We start from the raw sequence: 27,153 nt of genomic DNA on the forward strand, positions 1-27,153 counted from the left end.
CCTCTGGAAAGTCTCGGGCAACAATGCCCACCTGTCTGGGGCTGGCTCTCTTGCCACACACAGGAGCACGCAGGGTCACGCCCTTCCCTTCTTGGACGAAGGGTTAGCAGCAGCATCTACCGGTCTGGGCAGCCCCCGTCGCTTTCGTATCTGCACGTCTGAGTAGCAGGCCCGATTGTTCCTACACCAGGTCCTGGGCTCAGCGAGCACCACATCAGAAAGGCTGTGTAAACGGAGACAGCGGGAGCTCAGGTGGCGTCCCCTGGGCCCATCTGGGAGGACTCCGAACAGGAGAGTCACACACTTAGCAGCCAGGGAGCTAGTCCAGGCGGCATGAGCCCCAGGCTCTGTTCCTGGCTCTGCCTGCATGTCCTTATGGCTCATTTACGCTTAAAACGCTGCCGCTGCACCCTTGTAGCGCTTCAGTTGCTGCAGAGACGGGAGGAATTCGTCCGTGGACCTAGCGCTGTTTGCACAGGGCCTTAGGGTGAGGGTTTTTCAGACCCCGGAGCGATGGCTGGGCTGATTTGATTTTAGTTTTGTTGCATTCATTGTCCTGTCAGCAGGGACTAGTGCATGGCAGCTCCTGTATGATCACTGGTAACTGTCTGCTTCTACTAATAGCAACACACAGTCTATAGCACTCTCCATCCATGGATCTCAAAGGAAAGCAGTGTCATTGACCCTGTTTTACAGATGGGGAAACTGAGGCACAGAGCGGGGCATTGACGTGCCCAAGGTCACCCAGCAGGCCAGTGGCAGAGCCAGGAATAGGACACAGGTCTCCTGAGTCCCAGTCCAGTGTTCTAGCCCTAGGCTGTTCCGCTAGCAGGGAGGCTAGAGGTAAGCAGGGGCTGGCCACTGTCTGGGGACCCAAGAGGTGGTTAGGTATCGTACACCCTCCTGGCTCCACGCAGAGGCAAGCCACAGTCCACCCTCTGTGACCGACTCGACTCAAGGCACAATCTGGTTCTGGGGTGGATGCTGAAGATGGAGAGTGTGCTGCAGAATCATTCATGTGCTGCCTGCTCCTCAGCTCAGTTCAGCGCACGCCTGTCGGGTGATCTCGCTTTCAGCCCGCGCCCCCTTTAGCTTCTCCACTCCGCCGCCTTCTTTAATTGGCCCCCTGCCCCCCCGACCCACTGGTGGTCTAGCGAGCTGCCAGCCCCACAGGCCGCCTCCGTGCCTGCGTTGCATTTCCAGGCTATTTGATGATTTGTTCTGTGTGTCGTTAGCGGCTGGATTCCTGACAAAACGCCCCGCGCTGTGTGCTCAATGGGAAGCAGAAAGCAGCTGCCTTTGCTTTAGTCACCAAAGACACCATCCCCATAGCTCTCAATTGTGCCGGGGGTATTGAAGCAGTCGTCCTTGCTCTGATTTCCTGCCTGGTTCCTAGCAAGAAAGGCTGAGATGTTCCTTCTTTTCAGGTACTCCGAAGAGCTGATGCACTAAAATATCCAGGGGCAGCGGCATTCATTTACCTCCCCTTCACATTTTCTTTTTTAAAACAACTCTACAGTGTGTGAGAAAGATGCCGGATGGACTCTCTGAAAACAGATTGTCAGCCGTGGGGCAGGGACCATCTGCTTATTTGTTCTGTGTGTCCAGCACCTAGTGCGAAGGGGTCCTGACTCCCACCTGGGCTCCTGGGTGCCGATACCACAAATAGTAAATAATAATAATAATAATAGCCCAGGTAGAGTAGCAGTGCAAGCTTCCCCCACCTCACACCCCTCAGCCAAGACCCAAGGCAGCCACCTCTGGGGGGAGACAGCAGCTCACAGGAACACAGGAATTGCTATGCTGGCTCAGACGGTCTAGTCCAATATCTTGTCTCTGAAAGAGGCTGGCACCAGCTGCCTCAGAGGAACAAACCCTGTAGAGGGTAGTTGTGGGGTAATCTGCCCCCTGGGGATGTTTCCTCTGAATGTCCCCTATCAGAGAGCGGTTAGCCCGTGTCCTGGAGCAAACGGATGTTGTCATTGTCTGTACATGTGTCAGCTCCTGTTTGAAACCCTACTGAGATCTTGACTTCCCCCAGGGGCAGGGAGTTCCGCAGGTTGTTGAGTGATCAAGCATTTCCAGGCATTGGTTCTGCATGTGCTGCCTTTTACCCTTTCACTCCCACAGGGAGCGATCCATTTGGACCAGAGCCAGCAGAGGGGGTTGAAGGGAGGGGCGGGGGGTACTACCTGCTCATGCTAAGAGATGACCAAGGGGGGATCTGGCCACATACAGGCAGTGGAAGGGTGTGAATGTGCAGCTGGAGGGGGATACTGAAGGCAACGCGGGGGACTAGAGCCAGGAGTAAGGGGATGAAAGCCAGGGTTCTCCCCGCCTACTGGGCCCTTGCCCGGCAGGAGCACTGCTGAGTGCCTCCCTCCCGCAAAATAAAGGGGTGACAAGCTATCTGGTGCTCCCGTGGCACACCCCTTCCTAGGCGACAGCGTGTGTTCCCCTCCATGGCCGGACAGCTCTGCCCTGTCTCCTGAGGAGGCTGGTCCAGTGATTGGGACACAAGCCTGGGACTCAGGGTGACAGGCTTCCTGGGTAGCCTTGGGCAGTCACTTAGCCTCTTTCTGCCTCAGTTTCCCACCTGTGTGCTGGGGTGCATGGCACGGCACAGCCTCGCGGGGGGCTGTGGGGATGAGCACAGGGAAGGCTGAGGTGCTCAGTGATGGGGCCAGGTAGACGGGCAGAGTGGCAGTCCATGCACTTGGTCAGGTTCGGGAACTGCGGAGCGATGCCAGGGGTCATTCGGCAGGGAGATCTCTGACTGCGGGGAAGCAGCCTCATTGCTGCTGCTTCTTCCTTGCGTCAGTCTCGGCAGATGGGCCTGCTGCCCCCGACGTGCTCTGTTAAACGCCATCGCCCCACATGCTAACGGGTCTTCTTGGGTCGGCCTCTCCGTCCTTTGCCCAGGGCTGCGCATTACATGAGCGGCCCTTCGGAGCCGGTGCACCCTCGCTGTCGTTTACGGGTGTCACTTGGAGCGTGTCTCTAATGTACACGTTCCTCACGGGGCCCTTCTCATGTACACCACTCATCCTTCCCCGCGGTCGCATTTCTGGGGAACGGGTCGTTTGCTCACCCGGTTTCTTTGTTCCCAATGCTCAGCTACACATACTAAACCTGGACGGACCTCTGCTGTGTAGACCTTCCCTTTTTACCTTCCTGGCATCTTCCTGCCCCATACTGCACCACTTCTCTCTCTCTCCCGCTGAGCCATGCAGCCTTTTTGCTTGGGGCATTTAATTAGTCTGGGAGACACGCTGGAATAGACAGAGTAGGGGGCCAAGAGTCTGGGTTAGATGAGCACAGAGCTCTGTCCCTCTCTGGCGTGAGGATCCAGATGTGTCCTGGCAAACCACCATACGCTCCCTGGTACACACTGCGCTGGGGAGAGCACTTGTTCGGACAGATGGTCACATGGCACTGTGATGCAGCCGCGTCCAAATGGCAGCGTGGCAGAGTTAGCAAATTGGCAGGGCCTTCCCCATCAGACATTTTCAGGCATGTCCAGCGTGGGTCTCAAGTCCTCGGCAGGTGTGTGCACTGCTTGCACTGCAGGGTAATGCATGAAGGCTGCAGTCCATGCAGAAGCCAGCATCTGCACCTCGTTCCCTGCACGTTCCCTGTCTGGAAATGCGCCACTGAGTATTAGGGGGAAATCGTATCTGCCTTGGTTTTTGGATTGAACATCTGCGCATAGCTACCTCCGGCTGGTCCCTGTGCAATGAACTGGCTCTCGGTGCACAGAGATCATCTGGATACAAGGAAGGTCCGCAAGTGGCATGTGATGGTCAGGTCTTGACCTGTTCTCTCCTCCGTATGGCTTAACCCCATCCCCACACACATACCATAGTGCATGCAGATCTATTCAGCTGTGGCGCTTCGGAGAGAGATGTCTCTTTGATGCGAGGCTGCGTTTTAACCTTGGGAAAGGCTGAGGTTGAAGCCAGGTTAAATAAATAAAAAATGGAGAAAAACAAAGCTCTGGAAGCTTGAAGACCTGGAGATGTGAAGTTCCCACAGGTCTCCTGCAAAATGTCTAGAAGCAACACACCAAGCTCAGCCATCCCACACCGAGCCTCTCCGCCCCGCCCCAACTATGCCCTGCGCCTTTCTGGCACAGTCCTGCCTGGCACCAGGAACCACGCCTTGCCGATGGCCAGAATAACTGTATCAAGCCTGTCTGCAGTGTGTGGCCCGTTTCCCAGCTCCAGCCCTGCAGCGCCAGCCTGTACAGAGATCTCCAAGCTTTGTGGCAGTGATACACCTCTTACAGGATCAGAGACATGTAAATCCGGAGAGCCTGTGTGGCGTTAATGAGCAGCTGGCGGAGATAAGTCGTTGGCCTGAGCTGGTGGGATCACTCTGATGTTTCCACGATGCGTTCCATGGATTGGATGCAGACGGGTGGCAGAGTCTCTCTGCTGTTCGCAGCTGTGGAGGGAGCCAGCTGGTGCCTGGCCCAGCTTTGGCTCCAGGTAAATAACCAGCGAGCATCACCTGATGGAGCAGAGCAGCCAGCTGGTGCCACTCCACAGGTGGTTTGCTAATGAGAGATGAATGGAGCAGCCAAGTGCAGAAGACACTGAGGGGAGCCCCTGTGATGGCTGAACTGGAGAGCGGAGCTTGGGGGAACGCGAGAGCCGGGGCTCCTGTAATGCTGCACAACAGTGAAGTGCCTCTGCAAAGAGGTACAGGGACAGACAGCATGCTCCGGGCCTGCAGCATTTCTGTCCCTTGAGGCAGAGCTCTCACTGATCCCCTCTCCAGCTCTCCCCCCAAACAACAAGAGGAACGTGGTAAAGGGCCCGAAGCAGGCTGGCTGGAAACAGCGAATCCAAGCAGTGATCAGGAGCGAGCGCCTTCACACCGGGACCCCGAGCCGAACACACCCGGGTGCAGAGGAGAGAAGCAGTCGCAGCGAGGGGAGATCGCTCAGCCTCGGATCACTGCCCTTCGTGTGGAACGCTCCGTCATCGGTGGCGATCAAACGGAAAAGCAAAGCACTGCTGGGCGGGTTTCACTGCAGCGATTCCAGAAAAGGGGGGTGGGAACCGTCTGGCTGAAATTCTCTGCAGCCGGCTGCCAAAGAAGCAGATGGGGAAGCCGGCTGGACTGCAGATTTACCAGGCAGGTAAATGTAGGCTTAGGCTGAGCCTCATAAACATGCAGAGCCACTCTACCTCCAGTGTAAACCCACTGCCATACAGCCTCAGGCATACTGTATGCACACAGGTACATGCACACACACCCCTCTCCCTCCCTGCACAACACCTGAATGCTTAGGCCATCTCACACACCAAACGCACGCATTCACCCACACCCAGTGTTGCCATTCCATCTCCAGGGCACTCTGTGGGCATACAGGGAGTTTGTTGCTTTTCTGGGCCTCCTTGTGAGCTCAGGGCCCTACATTCTGCATTTCTACATGGCCCCATCACTTCCCAGTCCCCCAGCTCCTCCCCTTGAGCTCAGGATGCCACCTCCGCAGAGGCGAAGGCTGAGCCCTGCCTCTCAGACAGGATAGCCACGGCCCCCACCAGCTCCTGAGTGGCATGTGCTCCAGCAGGCCACTCATTAAACCGTCTCTCGGGTGTTGGATAGGCCGCGCAGAGGGGAAGGGAGGGCAGCTGGGTAGGGGGCACCTGAGTCTCTTGGGGAGGCATGGGAGGCAGTTTGGGATTGTAGATTAAACACATCAGGTGGTACTTTGGCTAAAATGATCAGCAGTGAATCGCTAACACGAGTGGTATGCCATTAGGTTTCAGAGTTAACGGTCATTTGGGATGAATGGGCAGTTTTTACCGCTTGAGTCTATGGTGTCAGGCTCCCTGCAGATTCAGGAGCACAGTGCCGCACTGGTTACATTTTGAAGTATTTTTCTCAACCATGAGGATTAGAAAGATTTTTTTAAGTATGAAAACTTAAGATTCTGGAATCTGGGGAGGTTGGGGAGGTTCCTGTTGTGAATTCTGCAGCCCGAGCTTCCCAGAATCCCTGGGGCTTGACCCTCATCTGATTTGTAACTAACATTCGTAAAAATGGTAGCTGTGTTGAGGAATGTAAGGTTGGGATAGCAGTGGGCTGCGGATCAGGAGTGAGGAGCATCAGAAGAGCATGTGACTGTCTCAGGACTGGAATAGCAGAGGGCTGTAGCCCAGACTGAGGGGGCCCAGCACAGCTGCATTTGGGGAGCGCAGGACAGGAGCTGCAGGGGTGCTGAAGTCATCCTTGGGGTGTTCTAGCAAAGCTGCATAGGGAAGCTACACCCCACTGGCTGCTCACACGAGACAGGGCAGGGCTCTGTCACACAAGCTCACATACGTGGACCATGGAAGGAAAGCCAGCGATGGTTTGATGTTATTGGCTGGGATTTCCTGGAGTCCCTTAGAGCAACGTGTCAGGGAGCCGGTGATGACCCCTGGCACTGGCGGCCAGATGTTGCCGCTGTTGTTTCTCAGTTTGGAGTGTGGCGTTCTGGGGCTGCACTGACCCGTTGAGAAATGACCTGACTCCTCCCTGTCCGGGAGAGAAGTGAAAGGAGCTGGATCTCCCTCTGTCCCCATTGTTGTATTGTGGGCCTGGAGGCTTCCTCTGGAGGCTCTGTTCACCTGAGCTAATTGGCCCGCATGAGCTCTGCAGGCTCCCACGTGATCCTCACTCTAGCTGATGTCTAACGCTGCTCATGCTATTCCCAACCCAGCAGCTGAGCGAACGCTGCTGGCCCTCTAATGCTGTACGGTTCCTGTCAGGGGAGGAGCCATGAACCCCGCCATGGGAAGGACTCTGCCTTGGGTAGCTTTGCTTCAGCCCCGTGGCCTAATACTCTGCCATCTAGAGTCTCCTGAGCGCCCTGGGAGGGCGTGACCGGTCTGGCATCCCACTGGTGTAGCTAGTGGCCCGCAGGGAGACAATCTGGCATGGGATCTGAGTCAGGCTGCAAGAGGCATGACAGAAAGCCCAGCACCTCGGATTTGTTTGTAACTGTGGCCATCTCAAGCCAGCTAGGCCTTTGCGGCCTCCTCTCCGGTCTCAGGCAGGGAGACAGCGCCAGGATTTGGGAAGAGAGGGATAGAAAAGCAGCAGAGGTTAAAGGAAACCAGCCCGTTGTGTGGGAGGGCTCTGTGTCCGGCCTCAGCGTGGCTGGGGCCTAGTGTGGTTGCTAATGGGAGAGAGCTATTACAAACCAGGGGATGAAAGTGACCAAAGTTGGGGGTGGGCTGGTTATCAGGAGAAACTTCCTCATGGTCAGATCTACGGCCGTGGAAGGGGTGGAAGCCCGATTGCCTTGATGGTTTCAGTGCAGACTGGGATGGAGAACACAGTGTGCACCGTGACAATCCTGCACTGGAAGGTGAATCACAGGATCGGAGCGGGGCCCTCACCCAGGCAGAGGGATGCTGCTCCTGGTTGCTTTTCGCCCTGGGTGGGGTGCACCCTGAGTCAGAGGCACCCATGTTTAATTTGACTGTGGTTTCTTATTTCATTTTTAGGTCCTCCTTGACCTGCCCACACTGTCTGAAGCAGAGCAACACCTTTGACCCCTTCCTGTGTGTCTCGTTACCCATCCCCCTGCGCCAGACCAGGTACGTGAATGCAGCACCGCTGCCTCTGCTCTGAGCTTGCACCCGCATCGGCCCCTGGGAAATGTCTTCCATCCCCACTCCGTCTCTCTCATCCCTGCCCCGCTCCTGCTCCCCCGGCAGGGTGAGGCCTCTGGCTACCCTGTGAGCCCACCCAGCGCAGTGTGCGGCGTGAACCATGTGCGGCTTGCCTGTCCCTGGCAGGGGGCCTTGCTGCAGAAGGCAGAGGTGCTGGAACTAAGGGTGCTGGAGGTGCTGCCGCATCCCTTGGTTTGAAGTGGTTTCCATTATCTCCAAGGCTTATAGTTGGGGTCAATGGCTCTCAGCACCCCCACCATACAAATTGTTCCAGTGTCCCTGGCCGAAGGTGGGGCTGCTCACTGTGGGTGGAGGGGGTTAGTGTGGATGGGGTGTTGGAGTCTGTCTCTAGGTTCCAATCCCAGTGAGCTGGGCGGGTCCCATCGCAGTTGCTATTGGTCAGTCCACAGCCCAGACGCATCATACTACTTTTTGACCTAGGACTGGCAGAATGGGACAGCGGGGCTGGTGGAGGATGAGCAGAGCTGTGTGTGTGGGGAGCCCGGGGCTGGGATACCAGGGGGTTGTGAGTCAGGATTGAGGGGCACCGGTATAGCTGTGTGGGAGGAGCCCGGGGCTGGGATAGCAAAAGGCTGCGAGTCAGGATTGAGGGTCACTGATACAGCTGTGTATGTGAACCCAGGGTTGGGATAGCAGGGGGCTGCGGGTCAGGAGTGAGGGGCAGTGGTACAGCTGTGTGGGAGGAGCCCGGGGCTGGGCTAGCAGGGGTCTGTGTGTCAGGAGTGAGGGGCACCAGCAGAGCTGTCTGGGGGGAGCTCAGGATGGGAGATCGGAGGGTGATGACTGACATGTGCTGACAAAGCTACAGGACAGACTGGTGGGTCCTTGGCTGGAGCAGCAGCAGCTTATTTTCAATCAGGACCGAGGTGCATCGGCTGTAGCTGGGCCAAGGAAACACTTGCAAAGCTGTCCTCCCTTCACTGCCCCGCACTCCCACTCTGCCACCCGAAGGGGACACAGCAACAGCTGCGCTCTCCCCAGGCCCCAGCGTGGGGGTGGGACTTCCGACTGTAGGCATTAGCTAATAAAACACCCCCAAACAAACAAACAAACAAAAAGTACTTGGTGTTTATCCAATGAACACCGGAAATGGCTATTTGTAGTTACAGGCGGCGGGTGATGCACTCTGCAGGGGAGATTCCTGAAGCACACTAACTTGCTGCATGTTAACAGGTCTGCTCAGACCCTGCTGGTGTGCTCTAAAGGTTGCCTACTGCACTTTAACCCAGCACCGTTTGAAACAGTACTACGTTAACATGCACCAGGGAACATTACCAAGAGATACTCAGTGCAGCACGTACAAAGGAAAACCCTCTCCCCCCCATTTTTGGACAGCTGCATAAAACTCAAAATTTGCTAAAAAATACCCCCCAAAATGAAATGAATAACCCCTGAAAACGAGACGCCCTCCATGGACGCTGCAACCCCTGAAAACCAGACGCACCCCAAGGACGCTGCAACCTCTAATAGAAAGGTTCTGTTGTGGGAGGTCAGCCCATTATTCTCACAGGGCAGCTTTCGCTCCAGCTCCTTCATCTGTATTTCTAGAAACTCAGCTGGTCTTTCTCCGGCTTGGGCAACGCCAAGCAAGGAGCAGCTGCGAGGGTGTTTGAAAAGGCGCAAACCTTCCAAGGAAGGAAGGAAAGAAAATGAGATTTTTTATTGATATTGGTGAGAGCAAAACAGCCACTTTCTTACCAGTCAAATCCTCCTTTGTGTTCTGAACTAGCAGCCGTTTCCTACATATCTGCTGCCCCTATGCTGGCTCATTAGGACACAGATTACCGGCTCCTGTGATATCATTGCTCAGACCCAGATCTTACAGGTGAGAGCCGAGGCCATCCACCCGACAGGATTGACTCTTCCAAAGAGCCGTTTTCACACGTTGCAATCGATAATAGATCTAGGCGCGAACAGCAGTGTCAGCGCTGAACTGATAGACGTGACTAGTAACAATTCCCGAGGCAGGAAGTGTGTTTGGCAAGCGTCTCATTGGAGCTGCAAAGTTAACGTGCGATTAATCGCAAAAACCGACAGCGGGAGAAAAATCTTGTCCCTGCGTGTCTGGGAGTCGGCTCCACCGAGCGTCCCGACCTTGACACATCTGCTCCCGTTAGCTCCGCGGAGCCCGCACTGCTGGCAGGTTCTGTCTGGCTCTGGTTGCACAGCACCCAGCACAACAGGGTTCCCATGCGTGCCAGCAGCCCCTGGGGCTAGTGCGGTGCACTCCAGGGTGAGAGTTCTGCACTGCACCCACAAACCTGCCCTCCAGCCCTGCCTGACAGACCTTTACGGAGTGATGGGGGAAGAGGCAGAAGGAAAATGAAGTAGCTGAGCACAATCTCGGAGCAAAGGGCAGCGTGGAGTCGTAATGTGATCATTGGTTCCCCTCTTGCTCCCGGGGCAGTCACCCTGTACCAGGCGCAGATTACTTTCCCCTCCACATTGGATCTGCTGCGCTGGCCAGTGTGTGTGCGTGTGTGCCTGTGTGGGTGGTAGGGTGACCAGATGGCAAGTGTGAAAAATTGGGACAAGGGGTGTGTGTGTGGGGGGTGTAATAGGAGCCTATATAAGAAAAAGACCCCAAAATCGGGACTGTCCTTATAAAATCGGGACATCTGGTCACCCTAGTGGGTGGGTGCATGCATGTGTGTGCGTATGTGTGCATATGTGTGCGTCCATGTGTGGGGGTGTGTGTATGCATGTGTGCACCTGTGTGGGTGGGTGCATGTGTGTGCATGCATGTGCGCGCGTGTGCATGCATGTGTGCACCTGTGTGGGTGGGTGCGTATGCATGTATGTGCGGGTGTGCATGTGTGTGCGTGTGCGTGCATGCATGTGTGCATGCGTGTGCGTGCATGCATGTGTGTGCGTGTGCACACACTTGTGCAGTCAAGTCTCCACCCAGCTGTGTGGGGGGTGGACTAGTGGCTACCTTTGCGTTGGGGAGAAGGGGCCACAGACGCTGTCCTACCAGCCTGTGCGGATGCATAGCCAAGGTCCTGGCTGGCTCCCCAGTGCCCAGCCCCACCTCTGCAGAGACGCCTGGAGGCGGTGGTTCAGGTTGTCCCAGTGACCAGTCTAACCCCTCAGGAGCGCCATGCGGGATGGGTGCAGCAGCTGGAGGGCGCTACCCAGAGACTTAGCAGCTGTGTGGGGTTATTTGTCCTGTCCCTGCACCCGTAAGAGCAGCCTGCGAGGTCCCGTCATAGGGCAGAAGGGGCCATTATACCCTGGCCTGACCCCTGCAGAGCACACGCCACAGGATTTCACCATTACCTCTGCGGTTAGCCCAGTCACTTGCCTCTACCCAGTGTGTCTCTTCCAGAACAGCAGCCAGCCTTCCTGCGGAGACTGCAAGAGATGGAGAATCCACCTCTTCCCTCGGCACTGGGGTCCAGTGGGAAATCACCCCACTCTGCTCACAATGGTTTCTGATGAGATCAGGAGCTTTGTCTACCCCAGATGGCTCCAAGTCACGAGTCAGCCCCCCAAAAATTATGAGATAGGCTTCAAAAGTTTGAGTGTGGAACTAGGAATACGTCTGGGGGGTTGTTTGTGTGACCAGCTGGCTTTGGAGCCGTGAGGTCACATCCGGGCCATGTTTCCAGCTTTTCTCCACAATCACAAAGACTAAGGACTAATTTTTTTTTTTAAATCCAAGCTGAGATTTGCCTCTGTCCCCAGGACTCCAGGAGCTGGGGCTTTAAGAAAGCCTCAGTTAGTGAGAAAATTGGCCACACGGCATCAGAGGAAAATCGCAACAAATAACATTTAAAACCTCTCTAAGAAAGATTTAAAATAGGGACTAAGGGCACCATTTTAATGGCTGTTACCACAGGCCCTCCCAGGCTTAGAAAGAAGGATTGCAGGGCCCCGAAACACAGATCAGTTCCCGTCTGCAGCAACCCAAAGCTCCCGTTGCTTGTGCTGTGGATCCCCGAGACAGCATTTATTAACAGAACTTGTATCACAGCCGTGTCTGGAGGCGTCAAACAAGATAAGAACCTCATGTGCTGGGCACCGCGCAGACCCAGAGCGAGACAGTGTGTGCTCCAAAGAGCTCTGATAAGACACAGAGAGGCTGAGAGGGGAAACTGAGGCACAGAGACTTGTTTGAGGTCACTGGCAGAACCATGTCTCCTGACTCCTGGCCCATTAGCTCACCCTGCCTCTTAAACCAGAACCTCTCTCCACTCAGGACACCATGGCCTGCCCTGGGGCCTTGGAGGTTAGGGGGGAAATGTCTCTACTGGGTTGATCCAAATTCTGCAGAATGTGGTGGCCGTGTGAAGCTGCCCTGAGCTTAGGGGGTCGGGGCAGTCCTGCGCCAGGTGGGTTAGTGGGCCCAGTCCCAGCACCAGTGGGCAGCCCCTGCTGGCAAGGAACTTGGTGTATCAATAATGCCAGCTGGGTCTTGCGTGAGTTTACCAAACGCAGGCGTAAATGCCAGTAGGGTTGTGGGTGTACAGCAGAGAGGTGTGTGTGTGTGTGTGTGTGTGTGTGTGTGCACGCGCATGCGCAGGCAGAGAAGCATGGGTGTGCAGTGGGTGTGTATACACATGCAGCAGGGCTCTGTGTGTATGTGTGCAGGAGGGGGGATGGAATGCGGAAAGTGCTTGTAATTTACTTGGGCTAATCCCAATCCTGTTGCCACCAGCTTCTCAACCGGCTGTTTCTGGGGAGAGAGTCCGTCAGCTCCTTCCGCTGGGCACTGGGACGCTGCACTGTACAGGCTAAGCCACTGCCTGCTAAGGCTGGGGTTCCTTTAAGACCCACAGTCGCCTGGTCTTTTATACACTGTTTGCTTGCTCTGGTACCATTCCTTGGTGCAGTAAATCTCTCATGCTCTGCTGCACAGCTTGGCTTCTGCAAATTGATATTATCATTGTTCTTCTAGGGGCTTCATTGACAGATTTAAATACTTTATAAACCTCTATGGCGGAATGTGCAGAGCCCAGCCTGATCCCTCGTTGCCCAGCAGCGTCGTCGTGCTAAGTGATCCATTTCCTTGGCTCACTAAATATTGCTCATTGGCTTCGAGTCCTGAGGTCTGACATTTCGGAGGAGGGGCGGGGGAATCCCACCGGAGGGGGAGCTGATCCAAAAGCTAAAAGGTTTTGTTCCTGCGGAATACAACATTCCGTGTCTCTCTGTGCGTTCTGGGCGGGGAACGCAGGTGCTGTGACGGGCGACCTCCCAGCCCAGCACTGAATAGGGGGAGGGAGAACTCCCAGGGCGCGGGGTGGTCTGAACACTGTGCCGAAATATATAGATGGATGGATAGGGAGAGGTGTGTATTGGGATAGACAAGTAGGTGGGGTGTAGATAGATAAATAGATGGGGAGTGGGGTGTATTGGGATGGATAGATGGGGAGTGGGGTGTATTGGGATGGATAGATGGGAGGGGGTGTATTGAGATGGATAGATGGAGTGGGGGTGTATTGGGATGGATAACTAGCTAGATGTTTCTGGGGATAGATGGACAGGTGGATGGGTGTTTGTGTGGATAGATAGGTGAGACCGCGTTACAGAACCTAGACCATCTTTGTGCTCCCCTCTGCCCTGCCCACCTAGCTCCGTTCAGGGGATCAGCCTGGGTATCAAAATGGGCAGCCCCTGCTTCCTGGGGCACTCCCTGGTCACCACTGGCAGCTGGGAGCAACTGCCTGGCTCGAGGGATATGGGGCCTGTCAGCTCTGGGGAGTGGGCTCCCCTAAGGACTCCCAGCCCCCCACCATTCGGAGCAGGGGACTGCAAGGCTGGTCTTGGAGCAGGGGTGGAGCACGGGGCATAGGTGGCCGTTGTCCTGGGAGGTCAGTGGGAGAGGGAGGATAGGCTAGTGGTTAGGGTGTTAGCCAGGGATTTGGGAGACCTGGGTGCAAATCCTTGCTCTCTGCAACAGAACTTCCTTTGTTTCCTGGGGCAAGTCACCTGCTCTCTCGGTGCCTCCGTTCCCCCATCTGCACAATGGGGATAGCAGGGCTGCAAGGCTGTGGGGAGGGTGAAGGCCGCGAGGTGCTCTCAGGCTGTGGTAGCGGGGGCCTGCAAGCTGGATGTGCCCACCTTGGATCGCACCGGGCTCTGTGCATTCCTGGCGCCGGCGTCTCTGCCAGCGAAGCCCTCCCTTGAGTTCGGCCCCTGGCAGCTGGCTGCCTTTTGACCGGTTTGGCGCTGAGCTTGTGGAGCAGGTGGGGACAATCAGTGGAGACCTGGGCTGTTTTACGCAGGCAGCCGGCGCTGCCTGGGAGCCGAGAGCTGCCAGCGGGGTCGGGGGGCTGTCTGCCATGCCGAGCGCTGCCTCGAACGTTATCTCCCGCCGCACGGTGAAGGCTCTGCCCACTGAGAGCTGTCCCCGAGAGCTGGCACTGGTGCTGTCAGCCCTCTGACGATAAACCTGCTCATTCAGCTTAAAGGGTAAGGAACAAGGCAGCGGCAGCACAGCACAGACAGGCAGCAGAGGGCACGGACGTGTCTCCCGGGGCAGAGTGGGAGGGGACCCTCTATTTCACTGTTGACAGGCAAATGCCACGAGTGCCTCTGCACAGCAGTGCTATTGTCAGCCTGCCCGGCGCCTCGGCTAAATGAAACGTAAGTGCTGCAATTAGGGGACGCGCTGGAGAGAAGCAGCTCGCCTGCCTGCCAGGCTGGGCTGAGCCCGGGGACAGGGAGAGCTGGGAAGTGCATGAAAGGCAGGCTGCAAGAACATGTGTGGTAAGAGCCAGTGAGGGCTCAGAGCGTCACCTCCTCCTGGGCACGGAACCCGCTCCATGCCTGGCACCAGCCTGCAGTGAAGAGCCGACCTGGCTTCTTTATTCCCTAGGGAGCGGGCCAAGCTGGGGGAGACCTTGGGGCGCTTTGGCTTGGGGTGGAGCTTGGCAGCTAAGGGCTCCTGCCTCGGGGGTTCTGGGCAAGCCCTGGTCTGGCTGGTTTTGGCCTCAGGCAGGCAGGGCCCGGACGCTGGTGCATGTGTTGTGAAGCATCCAGGCCATACTGTCCTGGCTCAGCCGCCAGCAGCTCATGAGGTGTTAACAGAGCCGCTGCCATGAAGGGTCTGTCTTCACTAGGGAGTTAGCCTGGGTGTTGCCCCTGAGTCCCCTCTGCCCACACACAACTACCTCTCACTTGTATAGAAATGCTTCCAACCTGGGCTAGCTGGTCTGGCTGGGGGTGGGTGGGAGCCCACATGCTGCTTTCACTGGGGCTGGGAACCCCCTCCCCACTTTGCAGTGAGGACCCAGGGTAAATCCCTCGAGTGCCATTGGTGCCCCCCCATTCCACAGGGGGGCCAGGACAGGCAGGTTCTCCCACAATCCCCTGGGAAAGACGCAGAGAGTGGCTCTGCTCGCTGCAGCCCAAAGGACCAGGACATGTGCCCCAGAAGTCCCAGTGACACACACAGGTGAGCGCAGTAACTGGGGCAGGGCATTGCAGTGGGACTGCTCCTCATTTCCGGGCTAGGCCAACCCAGGGGCTCCCGCCTGGTGCAGTGCAGACATCCCCCAGGGGAGCAGAGGAGGTGGGGCTGCCTGCATGGACTCCTAGGGCATTTCTGTCTTACTGACAGGCACTGCGCCTGGGAGGGGCTGAGTGCCTTGCAGAGCAGGTCTAAGGCCATGTTGTCTCACTCCCGAGGCTGCAGCATGGCTGTGTGGGGAGGCACCGCAGAGAGCTGGGAACAACACCAAGCGGTTCAGAGGCTGGGATTCTCCCGATGAGGGATGGCTGCCCCGGCCCACGGCTCTTGCTGCACTGAAGATCAGGGCCTGCTGGGAGCAGGTGGAGGGCAGGCACTGACCCGGGCGAGCAGTGCGTACTGGGAACAGGCCCGGCTCAGTCCTCGGCTGGCTGCTGTAGTTCATGTGTCTCTCTCTGCTTGGTGGCAGAGCAAAAGGAACAGCACCAAGAGTGATGTGGTAGGACTCCTACCTGTGTCGGCTCCTGGAGCGCTGATGGGGAGTCCGGGCACCCACCTCCCCATCTCCCTTAGCGAAGGACAGGGCTGGGGCTTGGGCGAGGGAGGCAGAGGGTGAGGAGCTCTCCTGGGACGGGGGGGACGGATCAGGTGACCTTTGGGGTTGGAGGTGACCCTGGGGCTGGGTAGCTGAGGGGGGAGCTTGGCGGGGGGGGGGGGGGGGGGAAGTTGGGGGAGGCAAGGGGGTGTTCAGGAAGTGCAGGGTGTGGGGGAATTGGGGCTGGACAATCTGGGGGTCTGAGCTGCAGGAGGCGTGGGAGCTCAGGAGACTGCACTGGCATTTCCCCTTTGAAGGTCTGGGTTCAAACCCAGCTCAGTGTCCCAGTGAAATGCATCTGACTGTCTCAGCCCAACTCCAAGAGCCATTTGCCAGCCTCCCCAAGCCACGGATCTCCCACCTAAGGAGACGAGTGACAAGGCTATTTCTAGCCACACACAAAGGGAAATGCCCCACAGGCTGACATCTCCTCAGGCTTCCTTCTCTGGAGCACCCACTGCCCCAAGATTGCCCTGCACAGACCCCCACCAGGACCCAGCCCCTCACTCCGGGCAGCAGTCACCCCATGCAGAGGGGCCTCCGCAGCATTTCCACCCTCACCTGAGGGGCGTGAGGGGTTGTGGTGCAACAAAAATGAGAAAACGTTTTAAAAACCAGACCTGTGAGAGAGGTTGAAACTGGGCATGTTTAGTCTGGAGAAAAGAAGACTGAGGGGGGACCTGATCACAGTCTTCAAATATGCTAAGGGGCTGTTCTAGAAAGGACGGGGATCAATTGTTCTCCATGCCCACTGAAGGAAGGACAAGCAGTAATGGGCTTAATCTGCAGCAAGGGAGGTTTAGGTCAAATATTAGGAAAAAACTTTCTCTCTCTAAAGGCAGTTAAGCTCTGGAACTAGGCTCCCAAGGGAGGTTGTGGAATCCCCGCCACTGGAGGTTTTTAACAGCAGGTCAGACAAACCCCTGTCAGGGATGGTCTAGGGTTAGTTCCCTCGCCTCAGCACAGGGGGATGTACGAGGTGACCTCCCGCGGTCCCTGCCATTTCTCTGTTTTACCTATGTTCTAGCTTTACCATGAAAGGGCCGGTGCTATCCCAGGATGCTCTGCAGCTGCAGATACAGCAGAGCTATTGAGCGCTGGCTGCCCTGATGGGAGGCCTTTGCCATCCACACAGCCAGTGGATGAGTGAGGCCCAGGCTGTGGGAGCTACTGCTGGGTTGTAATAAACCACACCCTAAACCAGTGGTTCCCAAACTAGGGGCACTGTTTGTTCAGGGAAAGCCCCTGGTGGTCCAGGCTGGTTTGTTTACCTGCCGCGTCCACAGGTTTGGCCGATCGCAGCTTCCAGTGGCCACGGTTCGCCACTCCAGGCCAATGGGGGCTGCGGAAAGCGGCGGCCAGCATGTCCCTCGGCCTGTGCTGCTTCCTGCAGCTCCCATTGGCCGAGAGCGGCGAACCGCGGCCAGGGAGAGCTGCGATCGGCCGAACCTGCAGACATGGCAGGTAAACAAACCGGCCTGGCTCGCCAGGGGCTTTTCCTGAAGAAGCGGTGGCCCAAGTTTGGGAACCACTTCCCTAAACAGACCTACACGATAGGGTGCCTCCCATAGCCCTTTGTTGGCCAGAATTCCTAGTCTGATGCTCCCCTGTGTGCAGCCCCGACTCAGTGATAGAGCAACGGGAAATGCTTGTGATGTGGGAAAAGTGTATCGGGTGCTGTCCCGGAGCAGTCCCCTCATGGCACAGCATGGCCCTGCGGGCGCACCACCCTCACCTTCTTTTGGCTGCTCCCAAGTCACATGTTAGCAGCGCAGAGGTCCTACCTCAGTATCCCCCTAGCTGGGTCCGAGGTATTAAGTCTTAATAAAGCCGACAAGCCTAAACCCTGCCCCTGGGTTAAGGGATTCCTTAGCCCTCATGCTTGGGGCTGTGCAATGGGTGAAGCCTGCGTTGCCAGTCCACCAACACTGGGTTCCGGCCCTGCTTTGCAGCACCTCTTCCCTTCTCCAAAGTGGGGTGTATCCCGTCCCCAGCGTGTCTGCTGCTCCCTTAAACTCCTGTTTCCTGAAAGGGGCCGTGTCATGGACTAGGCATGGCTGGCCCCGAGCCCCACTGCTCCTTAAAGGGGCCGGACCACCAGACCATGGCGTTCAATGTTATGGGGTAATTCTTCCCCAGCTGCATGCTCCAGCAGCAGGGGCAGGTGCTCAGCGGAGGGCAGAACTGAGCCCCGCATGTTTGTGGCCCTTACGGTGGGACTCAGTGCTGAGGTATGTTCCTGGGTCAGCGCTCAGCTGTCTGCGCTCATCACTGCCTGCACGGGCTTGGGAACACACGGCGTATCCTAATTCCCAGCCGGAACAAGAGCTCGGGTGCCCTGGGGCACAGACAGTCCAAGGGGAGGGCCCCCCATTAGCTGCTTACTGGCTTTCTGGAGCCCATCTGCTTCTCTGTTTTTCAGGCCCTTGAATGTCACCTTAGTCTTCCAGTCCAAGAGCCAGCGGTTCCTGCGGATAGGTTTAGCGGTGCCCCTCTTCAGCACCGTGGCGACCCTCAGGGCAATGGTGGCAGAAGAAGGCAAAATCACCCCCGATCAGGTGAGTTGGGACCAGACCCTCCCTCCCACTGTCTCAAGCCTGGAGCAGCCAGGTGGCCAGCTACCCGCCCTGCCGAACACACTCCTGGCGGCACTGAGGATGCCCGTTCCGGCCAGGCAGGGCTCACATGGCAAGGAAGGGGCCCCCCGCTTTGTCTGAGCCGCTCTGATGCCGGGACACACTGCGTTGTGCCACAAATGCCAGATGGCATCGCAGCACCAGGCAGTGGGGCGTGAATGGAACCCCCTGGTGAGTGTGTCTCACAGGTGGTACGGGCGTGCTCCAGCCCTGTCAGCCTGGCTCCCAGCTGCTGCAGCTCATGTCTTAGCTCCAGAGTCCCCCCGTGGACATGTCCGCGTTCGCTGCATTGAGCTGCTGCGTGGAGGCCCCTGGCAACCCCGGGACCCTTTAGTTGTTCTGCAAGCTCGAGGCTCTCCAGATGCAGGAGAGACCGTGGCCACAGGGCGCTTTTCTCCTCAACACCCTTATGGGAGGGAGCTGGGGTCGCTGACTGTTCCCCTGCGCTGCAGGTGATCCTGGTGGAGCTGTCTCCCAGCGGGTTCCAGCGCTCCTTCCACGATGAGGAGGATCTGAACGCCATCGCGGAGGGCGACAGCGTCTACGCCTTCCAGGCCCCGCTGCCCTTCAGCAGAGGCAGCTCATCCCGGCTCTCAGGTACCAGACTGCGTTCGGGTTTGTTCCTTGCAGGCAGGTGGGAACGTGCACATGGTAAAAGCTGATCATGTCTCCTTCCCCAGCTGTCTCTTCTGAGCGTTGGCGGGAGGATGCTTGACAGCAGGCATTTTCCATCAGCGTCAGAGCGGCTCTCCGCGCGCTTGGAACAGCTATCGCCCTGCAGCTTTAATGAGCAGAAATTGACGTGGGATTTACTCCACTCTCCCTGGGACTGAGTCCCCGGAGACAGCTCCCCCTGCCCCATATGCAACTGTCCCAGCTTCTGACTTCTGGGCAAACCCAGGAAACAATTACGCAGGCTAAGCCCAAACCACTGAGCTGAGGGAATGGCAGGTACCTCGTCTGATGGCCTATTAGTAAAAGATGGCCTCTGTTTAAAGGCACAGGGCTTTTTAGACTGAACACGCATGAAACAGAATCTCTCCTGATACAGCCGGACCAGCTGCCCATGAGGCTGTCTCACAATGTGGTAGACACAGGGAGGAAGGTGCGGCTACAGCTCTGGGCTGGGACGCAGGAGATCTGGGGTCAGTTCTAGCCCAGTCACAGGCTCCTTGGGGGAGTCACTCCATTTTCTGGGGATAACGATGCTTAATTCGGGGGGGGGGGGAACGGACAGGATAGGGCTCCTCGTCCTGTGTGTGCAGCACCCAGCGCAAAGGGGCCCTGACCTGCCACAATGATTTCGCCCTGATCTTTAAAGCACTGTGCTGCCCACTCTCCGTGCTTTGATTTAGGGCGCACTCTGTGCTGGGGCCACAACCGGCTGAGCCTATGCGATGCAGTGCCGTGGCTGTTCACAGCTTCTTGTCTTCGTGGATGAATACCCACCTCCTAATGCCGCCACCTCCCCCCTGGGCACTGCAGAGATGCCAGCTGAATGGGCCAGGGGCTTAGGGACCATCTCCCTCACCAGAGGGCAGGGCTAAGGAGCCATGGGGGTGGGGGAACAGGCTCTGTCACCACCTGAGCTGTGTGCCTGCTGCAGGCGCAGCCAGAGGACATCAGCCCCACGGATGTCCGAGATGTAGAAGACCTCTCGGGTCATTGGGTCCTGGGGGCCCGGCAGGATTCTGTGTCTGGCCCCTTTCACAGGCCCTGCATTGAGCTCATTCAGAAAGAGGAGGCTGTGCCAATGAATCGTCCCTGGGGCAGCCTGATGCATAGCCCCTAGTGCAGCCATCAGGACACAGGTGGGCTGCATTCCTCTTGCAGGGCTGGAGACCAGACCACGCTCAGCACCAGCTGCAGGTATGCAGGCCTGCCCATCCCCCCGGGTCTGCAGATGAGTGTTCTAGGACCCAGTGTGAGCCATGCACCCACCCTCCCTTCATCCGAGTCCTCCAGCGCTTCCTCTAATAACCCTGTTATTAACGGGGAGAAGAACTGGAGTGACCGAGCGGCATGCCCAGATTGCCTATGGAGCTGTAGATGCAGCAGCCTGCTTAATCCTGCTCTAAGAGAAGTGCTGCACCCCCGGGTGTCAATGCAACTGGACCCACCCGTTTGCTCAGAGCCGCGTCTGCGCCACGTCAATCTGCTCGGGGACTGAGGAGAGAACTGGGCCCCTAACGTTCCCTAACAGCAGCTCTTCAGAAGGCCACACTGACAAGTCTTGGTGATGGTTCCCAGGGGAATCTCAGGGAGTTCTGGGCTTTGGAGATTTCTCTGACCTTCTGGGAAGTATTAAGCCCTCATTGCTCTGCAGTTGCCTTCCTCGTGGGATTTCCAGGTGGCGTCTGGCTCAGCTGGTGCTTAGGCCCCTCGGCTCCGGGAAGTGCAGAGGGAGCCGTGAAAGCGAGACAGAGCCGGAAGTGAAGCGAATGTTTTCAAACCCGGAGAGAGGTCAACTCGGCCCTTGCGGGATTTGCCCTTCCTTGGTTAGGACGGGCCACAGGGCCAGGGGTGCAACCTGCAGTGTGGCAGTCTCCAGGGGAGCCTCTGTCTAGGGGATGCATGGAGACAGCTCTCGGAAGGCAGGGAGAGACGATGCTGAGACCTGGCTCATGTCTTCAGGCAGAGGGCTCCTTGCTTGCTGTCTGGAGGAAGGTTTGGGATGCAGAGCTGTGTGGCTTAGCACAGAATCCCTGTATTACAGCCATTCCCCTGAGAGCTGCAGAGAAATCCTGCGGCCACCTGCCACAGCACTAACTTCATGATGCCCAGAGTTAAAGCAGTATCCCTCCAGCACAGCACCAGCTTCAGGGGAATCCTGAGGGCGAAGGCCGCTGCCCATTACACTGTTCCTGACCCAGTTTCACCCCTCCAGCTAACAATAAGGGGAGCTTCAAAGGAAAGCGTCACATACAGCATCCTAATGTCATGCTCATTGGCAAGGCTTGTGTTGGTAATCGGACCCCGGGACTCCCGTTAACGATGACTTAATTAGACGCCAGCTGGTGTTCAGTAAATGTTTACCTAAGTACACATGGCATCTGGGCAGGGCGTGTGGAACGTCTCCTCGTGCGGACGCCACCCGCGTTCTGATTAGCCGCCACCTGGGCACCTGCCACCTGGGCTAATGCGGCTGCTTGGTGCCGGAATGAGCCATGCTGCTGCTTGGAGTGGGCCATGGGCGTACTGGGGCCGATGAAATAAGAACCGACCCAACTGTGGCACCAAATGAAATTTGATCATTTGAAGTTCAAAAAACACCGCCCCCCTCCCAATTCTTTTTCACTTTCACTGCCCCTCTGCATGTCCTGCGTGTGCCTGAAAACACATGATCCAAAACTCGGCAAGAAAGGAGCAGCTCGTGGTGCTGCCCAGAAGCAGGACGCTTGTGAAATCTCTGCAGGGAACGTGTTCAGTTTTCCAGACTCCCGGGGGACCGGCGGCAGCCAGACTCCTGATTGCTTCTCCAGGCTCCATCCCCAGGCATGGGAGGTTCCTGCACCACAGATCGGGTGCGTTGAGGTCCCCACCTCGGGCCTGGGCTGTGCCTGAGTCCAAGCAGAAGGCTCCTAACACAAGTGGAAGTTGCCGTCCTAGGGAATGTTCCCTGAATACTTGCCTCAAGCAAAGGCATGAACAAAGCAATTCCTGCAGCAGCCTCATCAATAATAGATCTAGCCTAATGGAGCTTGTTGGTCTAATTCTTCCTTCCCCGGCAGCCCCCTGGGGAGCAGTGTTTTCAGGTTCTCCAGGAAAGTGCCAGGTGTGTTTCAGAACCGTATGCAGCACATGTGCAGCTGCAGCAGGGCGTGGCGTCTCTGGCACCAGGCCTGGGCTGAGAAGGGACAGCGCCCTCCTGGAGCTAACGCCGAGGAGTGTAAAAATACCAGAGCTCCTTCTCTGGCCAAGAATGACACACCCTGGGGCCGGTGAACGAGGCGGTCGGGGGGACATGGCTTTGCAGCCTTTCATGCCATGCAGCGTAAACCGCTGAGCCGATTCTCTTCGAGCGGCGCACCGGCGAGATCCGAGACACGATGAGCAATCGTGCCCTTCCCTTGCTAGGGAGCTCAGCCCTGTGCAGCAGAAGGCACCAGGCCACGGTTCCAGGACAGCTCCAGGGCTTCATCTTTGCTGATAGCCTTTTCCAGAGGCCCCTCACTGTGGTATCTGGGCACCTTGTGTGCATTTATAGATGCCCCCGCCCTCCCCCGTGCGGCGGGAGCGGGGGGGTACCAGAGCCCCATTTCGCAGACAGGGAACTGAGGCCCCAGGGACGTGCCCAAGGTAGCCCAAGGCAGAGTCAGGAATTAGAACACAGATCTCCTGAGGTCCCTCTCTGGCAGGCTTACTGGGCTTGTCTGAGGAGTGATAACAGGCAAATAGCGTGGGGAGGCAGCAGAAGCTGGGCTCTGCCCAAGCCAAGACTGTGGGGAAGGCGGCCTGTTCCTCTCCCCCGGCTCTCAGGCAGCACGAGGCAGCGTGGAGTCCGGTCTGCGCCCCGCAGTGCGAGAGCAGGACACGTCCCCCTGGCAGTGCCGCTTGTCTGTGGTGGGGAGATGCCACCTGGTGCTGAAGGCTCGGGAGCAGTTCTGATATGGCCCCTCCCCAGGCCGGGACGTTCCCCCAGTTACTCTCCCTCCTGTCCCAGTGCAGAATGACACAGCATCTCCCCTGGACCAGAGAGCGGAGCCACGGCCACGGCCTGCCCCCCATTGACTTGGGGGTGGGGCAGTAAGTGGGCAGGCATCAGCAGCACCCGGCCCTGCTACGGCCCCTCTCACTGAGGGTCTGCTCTTCTCCTGCGCAGGTCTCGGACATGCTGAACCTGCCAGCTGGCTGTGACATCCCTGGCACGCTAGAGAGGGACTCGGTGCCCCTGGCAGTTGGTGGCAGGCAGGAGCTGTGGGTGGATTCTTTGCTCTGCCAGCGGCTGGGGGCACTTCCCAGTCACACCTGTTTGCCCACTTCCCTTTGCAGTTTGGCCCAGTCAGGCAGCTCCCTCAGCAGCCGGGCCTCCGGGGGTCTGAGTCCTCCCAGCATTCGCTGCAGCCGGGCACGGTCCAGGGATTGGTGCCTGTTTTCCCCTCCCATTCATCCCAGGGCAGTGCTGGACAGAAATAGCCCTCAGGTGGGCCAGGCCACTGCGAGGAGGAACGGCCGTGGCTGGTGCTGGGAGGTGGGAGCTGAGACCATCTGTTCCTTTGACGGGCTCTTACCTAGGCTTGCGACTCAATTGAAGGCTGTGGCCATCCATCACATCCCTCCCAGGTGGCGTGCGGCCGAGCCCGCCACCGAAAATAGCTGCAGGACGAGTGGCGGTAGGGGCAGTGAGGCTCCATCACTGTTCTGGCCTGTTATTAAGATCTATAACCTGGCCATTGAGCATGAGGCTGCTGAGAAATAGACTTCTCTCCCGCAGCCCAGCCTTCCCTTCCTGGCCAGCTGCGTTCCTCATCCCGGGCACCAAGCTCCTGGCAGTGAGGCACCCGGCTAGGGGAAGGCAGCCATGGGGCACATCCCCCTTCCAGCTGTGGGGTACATCCCCTGGCAGCTGTGGGGCAAGTGCATGGAGCAGCTAGTGACAGGAGATGTTTTGCATAGGACCAAGCCTCCCCCTTAGCCAACCTGCAGCAGCGGGTGAGCTTCCCATAGCAGATCCCCTACCCCCAGCTCCTCTTTTTCCTCCTGCTGCCCCCTGCTGTACCAGACCCATGAGCTGTACCAGGCCCATTTCCTGCCAACATACCCACTGGCACAATGCCCTCTAGTGGGCCTGCAGGCACCTCTGACCTTCCTCTCCCTCCCCCAGGCCTGCCTCCCCTTGGAGGACCGATATCCACTGCAGTGTGCCTCTGGCATCCGTCTGTGCCGAGCTGCAAGCGAGGGGGTGGGATGGACATTGCGAAGCTGGAGGTAGCAGGAGGAAGATTATTTGCTGTGGTTGTTCCTGGCAGCCCCAGTCACAGGCCAGCCCGCCCTGGCGCCAGGCGATGTACAAACAGAGAACAGCCCCAAGCAGCTGACAGGGGCAGCATGCCAGGCTGGGCTCTTCAAAAGTGGAATCCAAGTCCCAGTTCTTGTTTTTAAGCTCTTTTGACTTTATTCTGCTCCCATGAGTGATCTCCAACTATTGTGGGCAGGGAAGAGAGCCCCAGCAGGTCCTGTGGCTATCCCAGTACTGGGCTCCCCTCACACAGCTCTGCTGTGCCCCACACTCCCGTCCCGCAGGCCCCGTGGCTATCCCAGCCCTGGGCTCCCTTCACACAGCTCTGCCGTGCCCCGCACTCCTGCCCCACAGGCCCCATGGCTATCCCAGCCCTGGGCTCCCCTCACACAGCTCTGCCGTGCCCTGCACTCCCGCCCCCCCAGGGGCCTCGCTGAATTAACTGAGCTTTGGCGCAATGGCTCAGTGCTCTGCGCGATTCCAAGGGTCCGACAGTGCCGGAGCAGGGGTCAGTGGATGGCATTTCAAAGAACCAGGCTTGGCATGGATTTCCCCAAGGCAGCAGCTTCTCCTGGCTCTCGATTGATATCCATAAATATTTAATGTTCAGAAGTTATGCGTCAAGCCGTGATGCTGAGAGCTGGGCTCTGGCCGCTGTGCGATCCTGACATTCCCCAGCATCAGCAACCGGGGAGCAAACGGGGCTGCCTTGGCCTCTGCAAAGTCCCCAGTACTGGGACCGGAAGGGCACCAGATAGACTGGCCAGCTCTGTGGAAATGGAAACGTTGCGCCAGGTGTTAAACATGACGGAGCGTCTGCCCGATGAGTTTGTTTTGCACTGTGGTGCAGAGGCACATTGTCCTGAGTGATGGTTGGGGGGGGGGGGGGGGGGGGGGGAGAGGGCAGGGCGAGCACTGCGGGGTTTGTGATTGGCAGGGTGATTGGGAAGGATGAGTCGGTTGGTGGTGGCTAGAGAAACCTGAGAGTGCGACGCACATGCTGGACTATTTACCTGACAGCTCTGCTGATGCCCCTCACTCCTGACCCGCAGCCCTCCTGCTATTCCAGCTCTGGGCTCCCTAACACCCAGCGCTGCCTGCGCCCACAAATCTTGACCCCACTGCCCCACCTCCTGCCTTCAGTCCTGGGCTCCCCTCCCACCCAGCCAATACCGCTCCACATTGCAGAGATTTCTGACAGCCCAGAACGTGTCGTGTCATCGTCCTTTCAGAAATGAGCCCGTGCTACCAGGGGCCTTCCCCAGTGCGGGGCTGCCAGGACCCTGGTTAGGGAGTGGAGCACGCCTGGCTCCTCTCACTTTGCCAGTACCCCTCAGCCCAGGCCTGGCTCTGCTTCGGTCTGCTGTGCTCTGTGGCGCGTCAGGGACGGGGACAGAGCTGCACAAAGGACCTGGCTGAAGCGACTGGATTAATTTCCCTTGAGGGCTGGATTCTCCTGAGCAGGTGCAGGAGGAATCGCTCGGCTGGGCTGGCGGGGGCAGCAGCAGGGCAGGGACCTGTCGGTGGGATTGGCAGGGGAACTGGCACTCAAGGGCAGAATGGAGCAGGGAGGGGATAAAAGGTGGAGCCTGGAGAAAGCAGCAGCCCAGAAAGGTTTGCACCAGCGCATCCGGCCTTTGAGGGAGGTGCCAGGGGCGTGACGGTATCAGAGTGTGTGGGGTGGGGGAGCAGGTGGCATCCAGTCTCCTGTTCTCTGCCAGGGTTGTGTGTGTGTGCCCAGAGCTCATCTTCATTCTGCCTGGCATCGCTCGGCCAAGTGTCACCCTGTGGTGTGTGGTTCAGGGGGGCTGGCATTCGGGTGACACCCAGGATGGGCCAGCTGGGTTCTTGTGCCGGTCCCTGCTCTCCCCACACCCCGCCAGCCCCCAAAGTCCTTGTGCTCTGTGCCCACCAGAGGAGAGCTGATTGCCTGCTGCATGACAAGTGCAAAAGGGGTGGTGGGCGAACCATGCGGCTAAATCGCTGACCACCCCTACCCCTGCCATGGTCAGCCCCCACTATGGTTTCTAGTTTGTGGGGAGGGGCAGTCTAGTGGCTCTGCAGGGAGAAGGGGGAAAGAACAGCAAAGAGCCTGGGAAGGAGACAAATTCTGCGTGGTTAAAACTCCACCTGCACTGATCAGACATCAGAACCGGAGCTAGCCTCGTGCTTCAGGTGCCAGGCTGGAGTGTGTGTGTGTGTGTGTGTGTGTGTGTAGATGGGGGGTTTGAAACCACAGGCCGGCGGGAAATCAGGTTCCGCAGCCTCCGGCAGTGTAATTCTGGGTGATGCGGTGTGCGGCCAGTGATTAATTACCTCTCCAAGCTAACCGAGAGTCCCAACATCCTGGCAGTGATTAATTACCTCTCCAAGCTAACCGAGAGTCCCAACATTGGAAAGCGTCAGAGGAGATGGAGCGTACAGCGCTGGGAGCTGGGGCACATGGCAGCCAAGCTGCATGGAGCACCTCCTGCTGTCTCCCAACCGTACAGAGACTGAGGGGCTCTGGTTAATTGCCCAGCCCTGATTGTAAGAAGGTCGGGAGATGGCAGGTGCTCCGTGGGCAGGGCCATGCCCTTCTCCTCACCAGCCGTACACCCTGCAAATGGATCAGTGCTCAGCCCGGGACTCCTTCTGATTCCTCCTGCCCGTGGTAGTGCAGGAACGCAGTCTTATTCAGTGGGATTTACCCGTCAGGGCAGGAGGAGATGTACAGGCCCTAAGCTGATCACCAATGCCCCTGGGGGTGCCCATGCCTCACAGACTGGTGAGGAGAAGGGGAGCCCAGCGCTCAGCCAGGCCGGGGGACCGGATCTCCCGAGCTTGCAGACTTGGCAGGGGGAGGAGGAGCC

The 27,153-nt window shown here is 57.8% G+C and overlaps 1 protein-coding gene across 2 annotated transcripts in view; it reads left to right on the forward strand.

Annotated features, from left to right (window-relative positions):
* USP43 (ubiquitin specific peptidase 43) overlaps window positions 1-27,153 on the forward strand; it is a 175,504-nt gene that overhangs the window by 101,447 nt on the left and 46,904 nt on the right. For both annotated transcript variants that reach the window (XM_034790481.1, XM_034790482.1), the window contains exons 4-6: window positions 7,506-7,598; window positions 18,129-18,264; window positions 18,795-18,939. In XM_034790481.1, the coding sequence (XP_034646372.1) occupies window positions 7,506-7,598; window positions 18,129-18,264; window positions 18,795-18,939 (374 nt within the window). The remainder of the gene's footprint in view (window positions 1-7,505; window positions 7,599-18,128; window positions 18,265-18,794; window positions 18,940-27,153) is intronic.

This window comes from Trachemys scripta, chromosome 14, assembly GCF_013100865.1.
Source record: "Trachemys scripta elegans isolate TJP31775 chromosome 14, CAS_Tse_1.0, whole genome shotgun sequence".
In the NCBI taxonomy this organism is placed as follows: Eukaryota; Metazoa; Chordata; order Testudines; family Emydidae; genus Trachemys; species Trachemys scripta.